The sequence below is a fragment of the Sporobolomyces koalae genome (assembly GCF_050403365.1).
Source record: "Sporobolomyces koalae JCM15063 DNA, S_koalae_JCM15063T_v1_ctg8, whole genome shotgun sequence".
NCBI classification, from domain to species: Eukaryota; Fungi; Basidiomycota; class Microbotryomycetes; order Sporidiobolales; family Sporidiobolaceae; genus Sporobolomyces; species Sporobolomyces koalae.
Genome location: NW_027481763.1, coordinates 291,177 through 305,971, shown reverse-complemented (window position 1 = coordinate 305,971; position 14,795 = coordinate 291,177). Strand labels below are relative to the sequence as shown.

Genomic DNA, 14,795 nt, shown 5'->3' with positions numbered 1-14,795 from the left:
CGCGTCTCACTTTCGACTCGATCTCTCGTGTACCCTCGCCTCGTCGCAGACTCTCCGAAGCGCCTCTAGCCCTGCTCGCGGCTCGCATTCTGCCCCTCAATTCCGATCGACAGTCCTACGACCGGCACGCGAACATGGCTAGCTCTGGATGGCCTCCAGACCTCAAGTGAGTCTCCTCTCTGCATCGCTCGCTATCTCGTCCACAATCGAGACAAGGTTAACGCGATCTCGCTCGCTCCGCTAGGGCGTTCGTGAACGAGACGTTTGCCAAATGTACCGATTCGAATCGAGCTGCAGTCGAGGCAGAGCTCAAAGCGGCGATCTACAAGGCGTTCCAGGAGCAGCGACTCGCGACGACCGATTGGAAACACTTCAAACTCAACAGGTTCGCCCGTTATCCCTGCCCTCTCTTCGTTGATTCTCTCGTTTCTGACACGCTTCGATGTCGCGAACCCACCTCCCAGCCTCAACCCACCAAAGAAGCGCAAGTGAGTATCCGTCTTGCAAGCGAGTCGGACAACGAGAACCTCCTAATCTCGAGTCGGACTGCTGCTCCCAGGACCTTTGTGCCTTCCACTCCCGCCTCCTTTGGCGTCAAACCTCAATCGACGGCAGAGGACGAACGTAGGGAAAAACGTGCGAAACGATTCGAGGCCGAGAACGCCCTCAAACCCGCAAACGCGAGTGTCGCTGCAGCGGGTTACGGTTCGGGAGGTCGTCTGGTGCAGGGAGGCGTGCATTCGTACGGTCCTCACAACGGCATTGGAGCCCCCGATACAGAGGCGGTTTACGATCCAGTGAGGTCTTGTTCCGATTGATATCCCGCTCGTTGAATATTGGAAAGGGACTCCGCTGACCTCGATGCGAATCGCGATGTTTGCAGAATGTTATCGATTGGGATCAGCACACGATCGTCGGCACGAGCTCAAAGTTGGAGAAACCTTACCTGCGGCTGACGACTGTAAGTGCTGGCGAGTTACGATAGTGGAACATCGCGGAAGTCTGACTTTGGTCTGTTGCCCAGCTGCCCGACCCGACCACGATTCGACCCTTGGCTGTCCTCAAGAAGACTCTCGACTACTTGAAGCGCAAGTGGAAGGACGAATCAAACTACAATTACATCTGTGACCAGTTCAAGAGCATGCGGCAAGATCTCATTGCGAGTGGCAATCGCTTCCCTCGTCAATACGCTCACAACTGACTGAATTTGCGATGACTTTGACAGGTTCAACGGATAACAAACGATTTCACTGTACAGGTCTACGAAATTCATGCGAGGATCGCGCTTGAAAAGGTCAGGCTTTGGCAGATTTTGCGGAGAAACGATCAGCATGGCCCATTCTGACTGTCTTTACGCACTGCGGCATGAACAGGGAGATCTTGGAGAGTTTAATCAGTGTCAAACCCGATTGCGGCATTTGTATCAGCAAGGCCTGAACGGACATCCTATGGAGTTCCTCAGTTACCGCATCCTGTACCTCTTGTTCTCTCGGAATCGAGCAGGTCAGCCCCCTCATCTCGATCATCCTTTTGAAAAAGAGGTACTGACGGCAACTCGACTTGGTTGCAGAATTGAACAATACGCTGGCAGAGCTGACGCCGGATCAGAAAGCTGACGTATCCGTCTCTCACGCACTCGCGGTCCGACTCGCCATCTCGCAAGGAAACTACACGCGATTCTTTCGATTGTTCGACGCTGCTCCCAAAATGAGCGGTTATGTGATGGACTCTTTCGTCGATCGCGAACGGATCACAGCTCTCGTCACCATGTGCAAAGCGTGCGTCCTTTGTTTCTTTTCCTCTGCATTGAGCATTGCACTGAGCCTCTTGCCGCGTTGTTATCTCATTCGTTGCACCATTGTTGACCACGGAAACAGTTACTCTCAAGGTCTACCCCTTTCTCTAATCACGTCTCAACTCAGTTTCGATTCGGATCAAGCCACGCTCGAGTTTCTCACTACTCACCATGCTGCCCATTTCAAACCGCTCCCGAACCCTTCGAACGTGTTAGGAGATCGAAGGTTGGACAGCAAGAAGGCACTTGGACCCTTGGCAGAAGATCTTGGCAATTTGCAGAAAGCCGACCTCAAAGGCCAAATCTAGGCATTTCACGAACGGCGATCGATGGGAGCAAGAAGGGGACCGACCACACAGGTTTGGACGGCTCCTTTTCATTTCATTCTCACTCCCTTTCATTCGGAACGGTCCATTTCCTCTTTTTTTCGACTGTCACTCTCAAGGACTCCCGCGTGGCGACTTCAAATCACTCTAGGGATCCGGTTCGACTTTTCGCATAGGGATTTCGTCTTCGTAATCGACTCGGTCGGATACAGGCCTACATGTATGAATGTACAGTACATCGTGCGCAAGCGTGAACGCAAACCGCAACAACCCCCCTTGATCTTCGGAAGGATCCACGCATATACCCCACTCGCTCTCCATCTTGTTGTGATCTTCTCTTGGGTGGCCCTGATCCCGACTGCAACGTGGTTTTCGCTTCCACGCTGTTGCGTAGCCTTGCTCTTTCAAAGTTCACCATCCATAACTTTCAACATGCAGCATCTGTTCCATGGCAGCGAATGTTCGAACGTAAGCAACTGTTGAATCGAATTGGAGAGAGAAGGAAACAAGGGATCGAGACTCAACCACATTCAATCTCGTTTCTCCCCGGAACACCTTTGACGGTTCGTTGATATCTGAACATGCTCTCGCCACTTCGGTCGTCAACGCATCGGGTCCACAGGTCCCGACTGCGACTGATCCGGCAAACGAAGTGTCTCGCACGACTCGCTCGACCACTTCTCGAGCTCGACACCGACCAGGTACGAGCGGGAGCTTGATGGCGGAGATCGAAGCGAGAGAATGACGGTTGACAAGAGTGGTGGAAGAAGTCGAGCCCAGATAAGGGGTTGGAGCCATAGATTCTGTAGGCGAGAAAGGCAAATACTCGAATCGGCTTTCGCTCGTGTCGGTAGAGCAAGTCGATGAGCGGGTGGTTTCAATTGAATGTCGTGTAGTGTCGATCCCCTGATTCGAAGAGTGACGTATGGTATCGCTTGAACTCGGACGTGATGGTTCGGGCTCGGTGAGCTTTGCTGTGTCTGTCATGGCCGGAATTGTTTCGGGTCGAGTCACGCAAATTCGGAGGTCGAGAAACCCTAGAGGTGCATAGTGTATCGCTTGTCGCAACTCGTCTGCGACCCATTCGACTTCGGCTGTAGCCGTTACCGTCAGATTCCCACTGGGTCAGTTCTGCCATACGCAGCTCGGGTCACTTGGAGCAACGTACATGCTTTTCGCACGGCCCACACGAAAGTCAGACGCCTCGTGGCGATCCGCTGTGAGCGTGCTTTCCTGATGAGGTCGTGCAGGAATGAAATGCCAAAGGTCACTCCGCTTCCGCCGACGACAAGCAGAACGGACTCGTATTGATATAGGCGCATGTTGTGTCCATAAGGGCCTAGAGGAGCTCAGAATCAATCAGCGCCAGCTTGCCAAGTTGGGGTTCTGAACTCTGTGCACCTTCGGTAAAGACAGGAGAGAGAAGAATTGTCGGGGGTCGCTCTTCCAGAGTCAGGTTTGCGAGTCTCTCGCGCTCGAGTAGCGTTTTCTCCTTGAGCTTGAGCGTGAACCCTTTGTGAACTCGAACGATAAAGACTTGTGTTGCTTCTTTGATCGCCGAGTCCGTGTCGCAGCTGGAAATTGGTAAAAAGCTTGACGCGACTGCAAAGAAAGCTGTGAGCTTGAAGTGATCGCCAGCTTTGAATCTTGAATGGGCTCACTTGAGAAGGGGTGACCTCCCGCGTCGATCAGAGGAGCGTGCAGGTAAGCGTGCGATCCTTAATGTACGAACGAAAGTCAGCGTCTATGCTCGGAACAATGTAATCGGCACTGACCTGGCTTCCAGCGATTTTTGGTCTGTATCTGCACCTTCAAGACATCTTCTGAAAGGACCTCGATTGTTGCCGTGGATTTGCGAGTCCGTGAAGCCAAGAAATAATATCCGAGACTCAGCAACCGGATGATCCTGTCGGACAAATAGATGACGGCTCCAGAAATCAGGTACGGGGCGACTTGCGGACGATGTAACGATAAGGCGATGAGCGAGAGGGCGAAAGCGGCGAGGTGCGAGAAAATGAAGAATCGGTAGAAGCGCGTGCGAATCGCCCTGAGAGACAGCAGCGCCATGCTGATCCACAGAATCAGACCAACAAGTCCCCACGCCTGCAAATCATCGCTTCAGCGTTGTCGACCACAGAAAGTGGGTACAAACGTGACCCACCTGGTAACCTATCTTGAGATTAATCGCTGGTGCTGCCGTATAGACGCGTCCAGAGACGTGGAAAATGGCGAGCAAGATACTTGTGCGACCCATCCATCGATGCAGCGATGTCAAAGTCGCAGAGCTGGAGATGAGCAGATCGATCAACCGAGCTCTCGCTTGTCAACGCTTGTAAATCAACTTACTGCAGCCCGGTCTATCGTATCGACAGTCAACATATGCAGCTCGTTGTGAATGTAGGGCAGGAGTGAGCTTACGATCCAGGCAATAATACCGAGCTCGCGACTGGCGAGGGCGATCAAAAGGGGAACATGAGCAAAGCATAGTCGCGCAGCGTGATGCGCCATATAGTCCCAGTGTCCGCGAGCTGGGGTTGAGGCTCCGAAGTAGGGTCAGCCTACGAACCTTGGGACGTTTGTGCGAGCCTCACTGACCGCCAGTAACGGTGAGAGACAAGGTGATTGTCAGATAACCAAAGATGACGGCCTGTGCACATCCCGCCCTCAAGGCATCAGCGTTCTTGTAACCGTACCTCGTACGTATGAAGCACTCACTGCCTGTCCAGCACTGGCTATTCCTAGCAATTCAAGTAAATAAGACCGGCGGTAGGTCCATTTTCGATAGGACGCTACTGCTGCGTTGTAGCCGAGATGGATTACTGACGGTGGTGAGTCGGTGTCGCGTCGCCGTCGTCGAGAGATCTTTGAAGTGATCCAGCGGTGGACCCCATTGATTGAAGCGAGAATGACGACGAATCCGCCGAGCGCGGCGTAGAAGAAATATTGAACATTCGAGTTGAACCATTGCAGGTGCCTCAGTTCGTCGGCGGTGTATATTGGAGGTCCTCGAGGCATAGTGGCAGCACGACAGGGAAGAGCGAGAGGAGGGGTGCGAGATTTCGAACACGCCTCATTGCTCGAGGATCTGCTCGAACCATGCGCGATCGTTCGTACTGTACCGGCTCTTTTCCGCGGATCTTCGACACTGGCAATCGGAGGTTCACTGCAAGCAGAGACAATTCCTCGTTTTAGAACCCTGCCACGGACAATCGAGAGAGACAGAGAAGTGGAATTGTCGAGCTTATCGAGACGACCTTCTCAAAGAAATCGAATGTGCCGCTCGGACTCGGCGGTGGGGCCCTGCAAGTCGCGGACCCCTCGCACCAAGGACCCTCTCGTCTTGTCTATCCTGGGCCCTGGCCCCTTCTCGTTCACCACCATTGTTGTCAAGCCGAACACAGCCATCGGTGCAACCGGCACTCTAGGCAGTGAAGTCGTCTCTGCTCTGCTCTCTGGCCCCTCACTTGCGGTCAGGCGGATCACGACAAACCACAAAAGTTGCGCTTCTGCAGGCGCTGCAGTCGTGTTTGTCAAGGAGTTCGTTCGAAACAGTTGCACCAAAATATTGATACTCGGAATCGCTCTGACTATGAGAATCGAAATATTCGCGTTGTCTTCCTTTCGCGTTTAGAGGTGTAGACTGTACTGATGGGTCAGAAAGTGACTGACACAAGTACTGTATTGGACAAAGGGGAAGGGGTTGCTCTATGCTTGGACTTTTCAGGCGCGTGCATCGTGACGCGCGTAACGTCTCGCATCCTCCGACGGACTTCCCACGAAGGTTCATCTCCTGACTTTGCGACGCGCCGGCAGTCTTTTCCCACGATGCAGCGACGTTAGATTGGACCGCGTTGTCTTGACTACCGGCAACCCACGGCTAATCTGCTCAACCCCTCACCCTAGATCTTTCCCCCTCCGTTCCGAAGTCGCGACACTGTCCGGATCGCATCGCCGCGATGAACCTCTTTCGGCGACCAATACCAGTCTCGGACAGGCAGCACGACCATGACCCGCGTATCGTTGACCGGCAGGCACCGGACAGGACAAGGTTCGCGTTCCTCCCTCGCAAGCCTGATGGAGGAGGTAGCCTACCTGTTCGGACAGCAGGAGAGGCACAAAGGAGTCGCGAGAACAGCCGGAATGGCAGCGCATTCGGCGCAGACAAACGAGCCTTCGGACGCTGGTTCAATCAGTCGAACGCGGCCGACGCCGAGCATCAATCGAGCTCGCAGGCTTCTGTACGCAGCAAGAAGAGCTACGTCGACCAGAGCACTGGCTCGCCGGTTCCAGCGACACTCGGATCGATCTCGTCGACCTCGTCGTCGCCCTCGTTCGCATCAACCCCGACCTTCTCGCCGTTGTTCAGCCCGAACTTGTCCGCAACAACACAAGACTCTGACTCTCGTCCTCTCGCAAAGAAGGCGACTGCCAAGACGCTCGCGAGCAGGCTACAGGAGCTGGCCATCGCAAACGCCGACGGCTTGCTGGATGACGATGAGTATCGGCTCCTGCGACAGCAAGTGTTCGAGAGCCATACCGGACGCGATAAAGGTCCGAGACAGAATGAAGCGAGCGGCGCCAAGCTGAGCGAGCACGCGATAATAGATCCCGTCGGTCAGTCGCTCTTGACGGGACCGAAATCATTCGCACTGTACGCATGCTCACCCTTTCTGCCTCAACAGCTCAACACGAAACGCGAGACAATGGACCTGTTTCGACTCGGTCCCCGCCGTTAGTCTCTCCACGATCACTCCTCTCGCCCGAGCTCGTTCAGACGCGACCTCCATCGATCAGCTCGCAGCAGTCGAAACGTCACTCGCTGCTACCTCCAATAACTTCGCTATTCCGACGCGACACGTCTGCTTCTCGGCATATCGAGGAGGAGGGTAACGAGGCGACATGGCGACTCTCCTCGGCCTCGAGCCTTTCCCGCTCGCCGACAGTCGAGCGGCCCGCAGATGATTCGAGTGTACTGGCCGATCATCGAGATTGTCGACATCTTTCGCCACCAACTTCGCCCGTACGGAATCGCGCCATCCGAAACCATCCGGGTCTAGCGAGCTCGGCGCTCGATGGGCGACAACCTGTCCGGTACACTGGTAGCTCTCGGTCATCGAATGGACGGAGTACTCCAGGTGGCGATGGCAGCGAAAGCCTCCTTTCAGGTTCGGGCAGAAGCAATGGCTACTCGCCTCGCTCCCCGACGTCGTTGCGAACGCGATCGACTCTCGGTACAGGTGTCTCGTCTGCACTCTCGTACGGCCGATCGTCGACGCATTCGCAGGAGAGGTCATCCGGCCTCGATACGGCCCTCTCGCGTACCCTCCCGCCCGTAGCGTCGTCAACCGATCCATTCTTGTTTGCCGCGACCGATCGCGAACCTTCAGTCGAAGAGCTCGAGAAGGAGATTCGAGAAATCGAGGATGAGTGGACGCGGATGCGGGACAACTGGAAAGAGATTGTGCGAAACAAGACGCGATTGTGGGAAATCGAGGTTGGGGCGGACATTGCGCAGGATGCAAGAGCCCGTGCCCGGTTCAGCTCGTCGAGGAGCGAAGTGGGAACTCTTGACCCCGGCCGAGCAGAGCAAAAAGATGGAGCGAGTGGCAAACGGAAAATGTTCAAAAGGGCATCTTTCCTGCCGTCGACCCGCGCCACTCTACCGATCTCCTCCGCAACGGTCCCTGCAGATGATCCGGGCCTACCGACGTTTCTGCTCTCGACCGAAGCGCCGCTTCCTCCCGATTTCGAAGCGAGACTGTGTTCGCCGCCTTTGCTCGATGCGACCCACACGTTGCGAGCCTCGATGGAACAGGTCCTCGAGCGACAACGACGGACGGAAGACAAGTACGAGAAACGATTGCAGTTCCTCAAGGCGAAGGAGAGGGGCGCCCGGATCAAGCTGGGCCTGCTCAAGTAAATTCAGTTGTCGTTTTATTTCATTTGCGGTACCCTGTATGTATCGTGGTCATGTTGTGTCAAGTACATGTCAGAGACGTTGCAAGCGATTCGAGAGCAACGCCCAAGTCGAAGTGCATTTAGTGAGACGAATCGAGTGTCTCAAACTGCAGCCCTCCACCCGTCCTCCACCATCGCATCTTGCCCGAACGCGACCCTTTCAGACCCGACCCTTCCAGCGCCTCGTCACACGCCGTCCAAGAGTCCCGACCTGAATCGTCCGGACGCCTGCTCGCGCCGGTAGCGGCCTTCGAGTCTCGCCTGGTTCTCCGCGCCTCCACCCTTTTTCTCACAGTTGCGAGCGCGAAGGATGGCACCTACGCCCCGCGGCAGTGCCTCTGGGCAGACCTTCCCGTGCTCTCAATGCGACAAGACCTTCTCACGCAAAGAGGCAAGTCGTGCTCGCTGTCGCCCTTCCTCGAGTCTCGCCCTCGGCCGCCTGCGATTCATCTCGCTCGCCTGTCACCCGCTCGTGCTTGAAGCTGACGCGAGTTTCCCCTGCAGTACATGGCGCGTCATTTTCGGAGCAAGCATTCGAAGGAGAAACCGTTCTCCTGCGAGTACTGCTCTCATGGCTTCTCGCGCAGGTGCGGCCACCCTCAGTCTGTCAGGACCCGTCTTACTTAGACGTCACTGACTCGATCATCTGGTACGCGTGCCGCCGTGCAGTGATCTCCTCAGACGACACTACAAGACTTGCTCAGAAGCCAAGGCGCTCGGAGTGAGCGGACCCCCTCCAGGCGCAGACAAGCACGCGAAGCAGCCATCTTCGCGCCCGAAAGCGAAGCGCAAGAGCTCGACCGAAGAGCCCTCGATCGAACCCATCGAACCCGATTCGTCCCCGATGGAGCAAGACGACCTCGTCCTGCCGACCCCGCCGGAAGTGCCCATCGCCTCAACTTCGGGCACATCGCATTCGACCGTGCTGCCAAACCCGCTCAGTCTCCCACCAGGTCCGCTCCGATCGTACCAGGAACCCCCACAGTTGGTCGAGCCGTCTCCGCACGTGCCTCACCCTGGGTTTTACCCTCCGCCACCTCCGCACCCGTATGCGCTCCCGCATTACAACCTGTCCCCGACGGCGTACAACCCATACTCGCACTCGCCGTACTACCATCCTTACGCACAGCAACCCCCACCTCAGCAGTACCCAGGACTTCCGCCACCGCATATCGCACGCTACACTCACAACCCCTCAGATGCACTCTCGTTCGCAGAGCCCGAACATGAATCTGTGCCTGTGCCCGAATCAATACCAGCTGAATCGACAAGCTCGGCTGCGATTGCCGCCGAGTCTCTGACTCAGTATCTACGTCAACATCACCAGTCTCTACAGCACCAACCGCAACCTGCGCCTTTACCTGCTCCGCAACCTGCGCCGTTGCCAATGGCTCCGACCATCCCGGCGCATTCATCGGCGTCACCGCCGCATGAAGCGGAGCCTATATACCCGCCACCTACCTCGTCCCCGTCGTCGGCATTTCGGATCGGCACTGCGACGAACGACACACTCGCACCTGGCTTGAGCGGCACGGGGTCATTCTCGGCGGACGAAGTACTCGCGTCCGAGGTCTTGCGCGATCTCATGCGAAGTCCCGCCGCGAGTGTCCGGCCGGGCATGTCGCGCGAGAACTCAGACGAATCGGCGAACGGGAACGAAGCAGTGATTGCGCCGACAGGCGAGGTCGAGAACCTGGGTAGGAAAGGCAACGGGAGTCGCAGGAGGAAGCAGAACCCGCCAAACGCGGTGCTCGCCGGGAATCACCAGAACAGTTGGGGTCTGATGGGCGGTTACAATGGCCTCGGGTCTACACGTGCGAACACGCCGATCGAGGAGTCCCCGGCAGCTCTCGCACTCGCCGACTATTTCAACAAGGGCGGCGTCGGAGGAATCACCGCGCTCGATTTGGGCTTCCCCACCGAGCCTGACCTCTATCCTGATTGGCTTCTCAACCCGCGGCATACGCCCTTCCGAGAAATGGACAAAGACCGGCGGTTCGAGATTCCCGAGCAGATGTTCCACATGGGTTGTGCGTCCTTTTCTTTCCCGGTTCACCGCTACTCGACCACTCGTCATCAACTCATCGCTGACTATGTTGCATAGATTCAGACCTGTTTCCCTGGCATGTTCCACCGAGCAGAGTGTTATCGCAGTATGCCAAGCGAGCGACAGAGTCGCTTCTGCCTTCGGTACCCGTGTTCCACGCTCCATCGGTCGACGTCCACGAAATGGCGTTGCACGGCGCATTCGCGCTCACCGTCGCTGGTGGAGCTTTCGAGGACGACGGTCAGGTCTTCTCGAACGAGATGCTGGTCGAGAAACGAGTCTTCCTTATTCGAGGCGAGTTCACTAATTTGATCTGTGCCTCGTTTACGATGTCGTTAGTGTCGTTACTGATGAGGCAGCATCGACCCTTTCTTGCAGGTTTCATGAATGCCGATAAAAACTGGGATGACCAGTTCGCCTCTATACAATCTCTCCTCCTCTATCAGCTTCTCGGGTTCTTCCATCGCGACGAACAGCGTAAGCTCTCTATCCGTATTCCTTGCCGTGGGCTACAGCTCACATCCGCCTCCTGTTCGCGACGTCCGTAGAACGGCTTCTATCGCATCAATTCCACTCGTCTCTCATCTTCATGCTCAAGCATACCGATCTGCCAGGCAAGATCCAAGAAAGTGATTCCTTCGTCCCGCCACCGAAGAACTCTTCGCCAGAGGTTGTCGAACGGGCATGGAAAGAATGGGTACAAATCGAGACCTGGAAGCGGTACGTCCCCGCACAAGCCACGGCCAACTTTTCGAAATCCTATCCAAGGTCTGACACAGAAGCCATGCTATCCTGATCAGGGTCGCTTTCATCGTGTTCCTTACCGATCTCGAACACTCGATCGCCACGGGAGCGCCTCAATTCGTCTTGCTGAGCGACATGGACATTAACCTCCCAAGCTCCGAGCGAGCTTGGGCCGCAGAAAACGCCGCCGACTGGCATCGTGATGTCTTGCGTGGCGTCAATCACCCTACAACATCGTTTTTGGCGGCAGTACGCGCTTTGCTCGCGCCCGATCCTCAACCGTTCTCGGAACACAGCATGGTGCTCGCGGAACTCTCGAGGCTGTCGAGCTTCCCGCTGCTCATCCTCGCGAGGATGTTGTCGTATATGGACAAGAAGTGCGAAGAAGCGTTACAACAGGTCGACCCATTCAAACCACTTCGTAAGGACCTCGTCCCCTCGTATAACAGATCCGTCTCGTGTGCAGGCTTTCTGAATTTTTACATTGTCTCTTGACTCCTGTCTAGTTGGAGGTCTCGGGATGGCTGCCTCGCGCGAGCAAGAAAACCGAAGTATGCTCGTGCGGATACGCAAGGGTCGAGAAATCCTTCGAGGGTTACCGGGTGGTCTCGCGAGAGGTGGTGGCGAGCGATGGTTTCAAGACGTACGTTAATCTTTGCCGCTGTTTCTCTTCCGTGTCGCCATCTCGGGGGTTCTGACAAAATCGTTCGTCGTCTCCTCGATGCAGACTATGCCTGGAGCATTCGGAGGAGAACCTCGGAGCGGATCGTCCTCGACTGCAGGTTCGACGAACCCTCGAGCATCTCCCGTGACGACGACCCCTTCGGACGATTCCTCACTCAACACGCCTCCGCAAGACACGTACCGCGCGATCCTGTCCGAACTCGAGCTCGAAGAGTTGTACGGACGTGATCCCAACGTGTACAAACCGGTTCATGGAGAAGGAGGTGCGAGACCGGGAGAAACGTACCATGAAGCTCAGGAACGGTTGCGCAAACTCCGCGAAGACAAGATCGGGATCGTCAATTCCATCATTCCCGGCGCGAATCTCTTGCGCGAACAGCAAGCATGAAACGTCTCATGTTCGGCCCCAAGATCCCAAATCCTCCATTGTAGTTGTTCCTTTTTCTCCTTTCTGTCTTTCCGTCTCTGTGCGTTTTCGTCGGTGCTTGAATCCGGTCGCTTGTATTTTGGTGTACTTTTCGAGACGTTGCTTCTGTCCATGATCTTGTACACTTCTGACTTCATTCCATACGCCCATGTGTCAGATCTCTACCAACTAGATTGTCCTTTCGTACCGTGATCTCGGACTTTTTCAGAGTTGTTCAACCCTCACGGGTTAAAGTAAAACACGACGAGTGTCCCTCGGATTTGTACGAAACCAAAAGGAGACCGGAGGAAAGTGTTTACAGAGAAGGCGGTTTGCAGAGACGAGACTTGGAAGGCGACGAGAAGAGAAGCAAAGAGGAAAAAAGTAAAGTAAATAGGTGGGAGGAAAAGAAAGACAAGAGAACGAGAGAGAGAGTAGATGAGGCACAACGAACAAAGAGAGAGAGAGAGAGAGAGAAAAGGGAGAAAAGAGGGAAAGAGAACATGGAAGGAAGAGAGTTGGGGGTGGTGCAACGATACTAAATGGACGAAGAGCAACTTGAGCGAGAAGATCAAAAGTAGGTGTATATGCAACCTCGTCGACGAGAGCAGTGAGTGAAGCGAAAGGCATAGGAGACGGAAATGGCGGGTATAGCTTTAAAAGAGAATACGAGCTGATCCTTTATTTTTTCTTTCTTCAGATCGTTCACGAAGATTCAGCGGGTTTCGGGTCGGAATCGGTCATCTCTTGATCCTCCTTGCTGTCGACGTCTTCGACCTGTTCGATCGAGGCAGCCGAAGTCTCGTCGTTCGCACCCGATTCGAGTGCTTGTTCTTCCCGTTCGAGTTCGGCCATCCTCGCCCTCAACGCAGCTTGGATCGTCGGGAGGTCGAGTTCTTCTCCCTCATCGTCACTCTCGTCATCTCCGATTCCTCCGTTCCCGGCACCGACTCCGTTCCCAGACGCAAACGATCCCAAGTTGAGTCCTTGCACTCCTCCGTTGGGTCCGGCCCTGCCTACCACGACTCCTCCACCTGTTGCGTTGTTCGCAGCTTCAGATCCACCTGCCATCAACGCTCCTCTCGGTCCGTTGCCTCCTTGCGCGAACGGTTCGACAAACTCTTTCGGCGTGTTGTACGGTTCCGAAGTATCGACTCGTTGTTTGATCCACTCGTACCATTCTTCCTGGGTACGGTCTCCGAGGATCGCAACAACCATCATGGTCATGTTGTCACATCCGACTCCTCCCCAATCGGAATCAGGTGCGAGACACCGGTCCATCATGTTTTCACAAATCTGTTCGAGCGTGTGACCTTGAGCGATCGATAACCGCACGAAATCGATCACTTGTTGAGAAGTCAACACGTCCCAAATTCCGTCGCATGCGACAACAATGAACTCGTCCTCGGCCGTGTGCGAGTGGCGGTTGATGTCCGGATCGGCGGTAACGACTTGTTGTTCGGCGGGAAGGTTTTGCGATTGCTTGAACTCGAAATCGCCCAACGCTCGAGACAATGCAAGGTTGCCTGCAAATCGGACGACAATCAGCTTGAGCAGGGTGGGTTATCAGAGATGAGCGAAAAGGGAGTTTTACCGTTCACTCGACCAAACTCGACGAATCCTCCTCCTGCAACAATCCTCGACGTTTCGGCCGCGTTCGTCGGTTTGTGATCAAACGACAGAGGTTTGGCCTCTCCTCCGACCGACATGACTGACCGCGAATCTCCTGCATTCGCCTGTACCGGAGAGCAAAGAGAAAAGTTTGAGGGGGGGCCACTCTTGTCAGGTAGAGAGACTCACGCAGATGAGATCGAGTTCGGGAGTGACAATGACACCGACGGCGGTGCAGCCAGAAGGGTCACCTCGGAAGTCGGGGTCTGCGCGCAGAAGAACGAGGATCGATCAGTCTCGTGCTGCAAGTCGGACTATTCTTTTTTTTTAAAAACGCACTCGCTCTCAGGTCCTCGTCCGTCTCAAGGAACGCTCGCTTGAGGGCGTCGTTCCACTGCTTTTTGGGAAAGTAGTCGTTCGCAGCTAATCGATGGTGGACCGTGTCTCCGGCAAACTTGGCAACAGTCGAGCCTGGAGGACAATGGGGCCAAGGGGGTCAGTCGAGCGCGAGTCGACTCGAGCGAGGAGGACTGACCGCCGTGACCGTCATACACGGCAAAGAACGAAGTGCGTTCTCGCGTCGGCACATCATCGCCCTTGTCTTTGTCGAGCGAGAGGACGGCGGCGTGGGCATCCTCCATGGCTGTTCAAGATCAATTGACAAAGGTCGGGTCGGATTGACATTCGAGCACGCGATGGGCAACCCGATCGAGAGATGCGCGAGATCGATCAAGGCGGAACGGCAGAGGGGACACAGAGGGGAGCAGAACGATTCAGTAAGCATTGCACGTGTACGCGCAGGCGTAGAGGGAGCGCGGTGATGGAGCGAAGGAGGGTGGAGAACTCGAGGCGACTCGTTCAAGCGTGGAGGGTCACTCACTCAGGCGCCATCCTTGCATCTCACTCACGGCCCATGCTAGCCTGTAGCACGAAGACAGACGCGATTCAGTCAGGTTTGGTGCTGCGGTGACGAAGCGAGCTGATTGAGCTAGTCGCCCGAGGTGGGTCTCGTTCCCCTCTCAGGGTGAGAGCCCGTGCAGTCGGGTGCGCACATCTCTGTACGAGCCCCGGTATACTCTCACGAGGTACGAGGCACGAGGTGAACGAGAGCGCTCACCGTTCGTCTGCACCAGACTGAGTGTGTTTGGTCGTTTCGGGTTCAGACAGGACTTGTCCCATCGTGCGAGCAGAGGTGTGGGTCTGGCGATCGGCGGATCGATGGCG

At 55.5% G+C, this 14,795-nt stretch overlaps 5 protein-coding genes across 5 annotated transcripts; 3 read left to right on the top strand and 2 right to left on the bottom strand.

The window, feature by feature from the left end:
- Positions 1 to 134: 134 nt before the first annotated feature.
- THP3 (Thp3p) lies at positions 135 to 2,103 on the top strand (the record flags this gene model as incomplete). The annotated part of the gene is made up of 10 exons (XM_076677402.1): positions 135 to 166; positions 245 to 385; positions 465 to 488; positions 560 to 797; positions 884 to 961; positions 1,025 to 1,159; positions 1,226 to 1,294; positions 1,374 to 1,503; positions 1,571 to 1,778; positions 1,878 to 2,103. 10 exons carry the CDS (start codon positions 135 to 137, stop codon positions 2,101 to 2,103), a joined length of 1,281 nt encoding a protein of 426 aa, XP_076535488.1.
- Positions 2,104 to 2,532: 429 nt separating this feature from the next.
- JCM15063_004741 (ferric reductase family protein) lies at positions 2,533 to 5,136 on the bottom strand (the record flags this gene model as incomplete). Its single annotated transcript, XM_076677401.1, has 11 exons — positions 2,533 to 2,562; positions 2,647 to 3,215; positions 3,290 to 3,460; positions 3,523 to 3,723; positions 3,783 to 3,839; positions 3,897 to 4,224; positions 4,283 to 4,406; positions 4,468 to 4,478; positions 4,540 to 4,649; positions 4,717 to 4,768; positions 4,837 to 5,136. 11 exons carry the CDS (start codon positions 5,134 to 5,136, stop codon positions 2,533 to 2,535), a joined length of 1,953 nt encoding a protein of 650 aa, XP_076535487.1.
- A 941-nt stretch (positions 5,137 to 6,077) lies between these two features.
- JCM15063_004740 (uncharacterized protein) lies at positions 6,078 to 8,041 on the top strand (the record flags this gene model as incomplete). The annotated part of the gene is made up of 2 exons (XM_076677400.1): positions 6,078 to 6,735; positions 6,804 to 8,041. 2 exons carry the CDS (start codon positions 6,078 to 6,080, stop codon positions 8,039 to 8,041), a joined length of 1,896 nt encoding a protein of 631 aa, XP_076535486.1.
- Positions 8,042 to 8,389: 348 nt separating this feature from the next.
- On the top strand, positions 8,390 to 11,942 carry JCM15063_004739 (uncharacterized protein; the record flags this gene model as incomplete). Its single annotated transcript, XM_076677399.1, has 9 exons — positions 8,390 to 8,470; positions 8,584 to 8,666; positions 8,749 to 10,109; positions 10,184 to 10,420; positions 10,505 to 10,603; positions 10,675 to 10,846; positions 10,927 to 11,291; positions 11,377 to 11,513; positions 11,598 to 11,942. 9 exons carry the CDS (start codon positions 8,390 to 8,392, stop codon positions 11,940 to 11,942), a joined length of 2,880 nt encoding a protein of 959 aa, XP_076535485.1.
- Positions 11,943 to 12,665: 723 nt separating this feature from the next.
- On the bottom strand, positions 12,666 to 14,750 carry JCM15063_004738 (PP2C family serine/threonine-protein phosphatase; the record flags this gene model as incomplete). The annotated part of the gene is made up of 7 exons (XM_076677398.1): positions 12,666 to 13,486; positions 13,555 to 13,696; positions 13,761 to 13,837; positions 13,911 to 14,042; positions 14,107 to 14,214; positions 14,452 to 14,492; positions 14,689 to 14,750. 7 exons carry the CDS (start codon positions 14,748 to 14,750, stop codon positions 12,666 to 12,668), a joined length of 1,383 nt encoding a protein of 460 aa, XP_076535484.1.
- Positions 14,751 to 14,795: the final 45 nt, after the last annotated feature.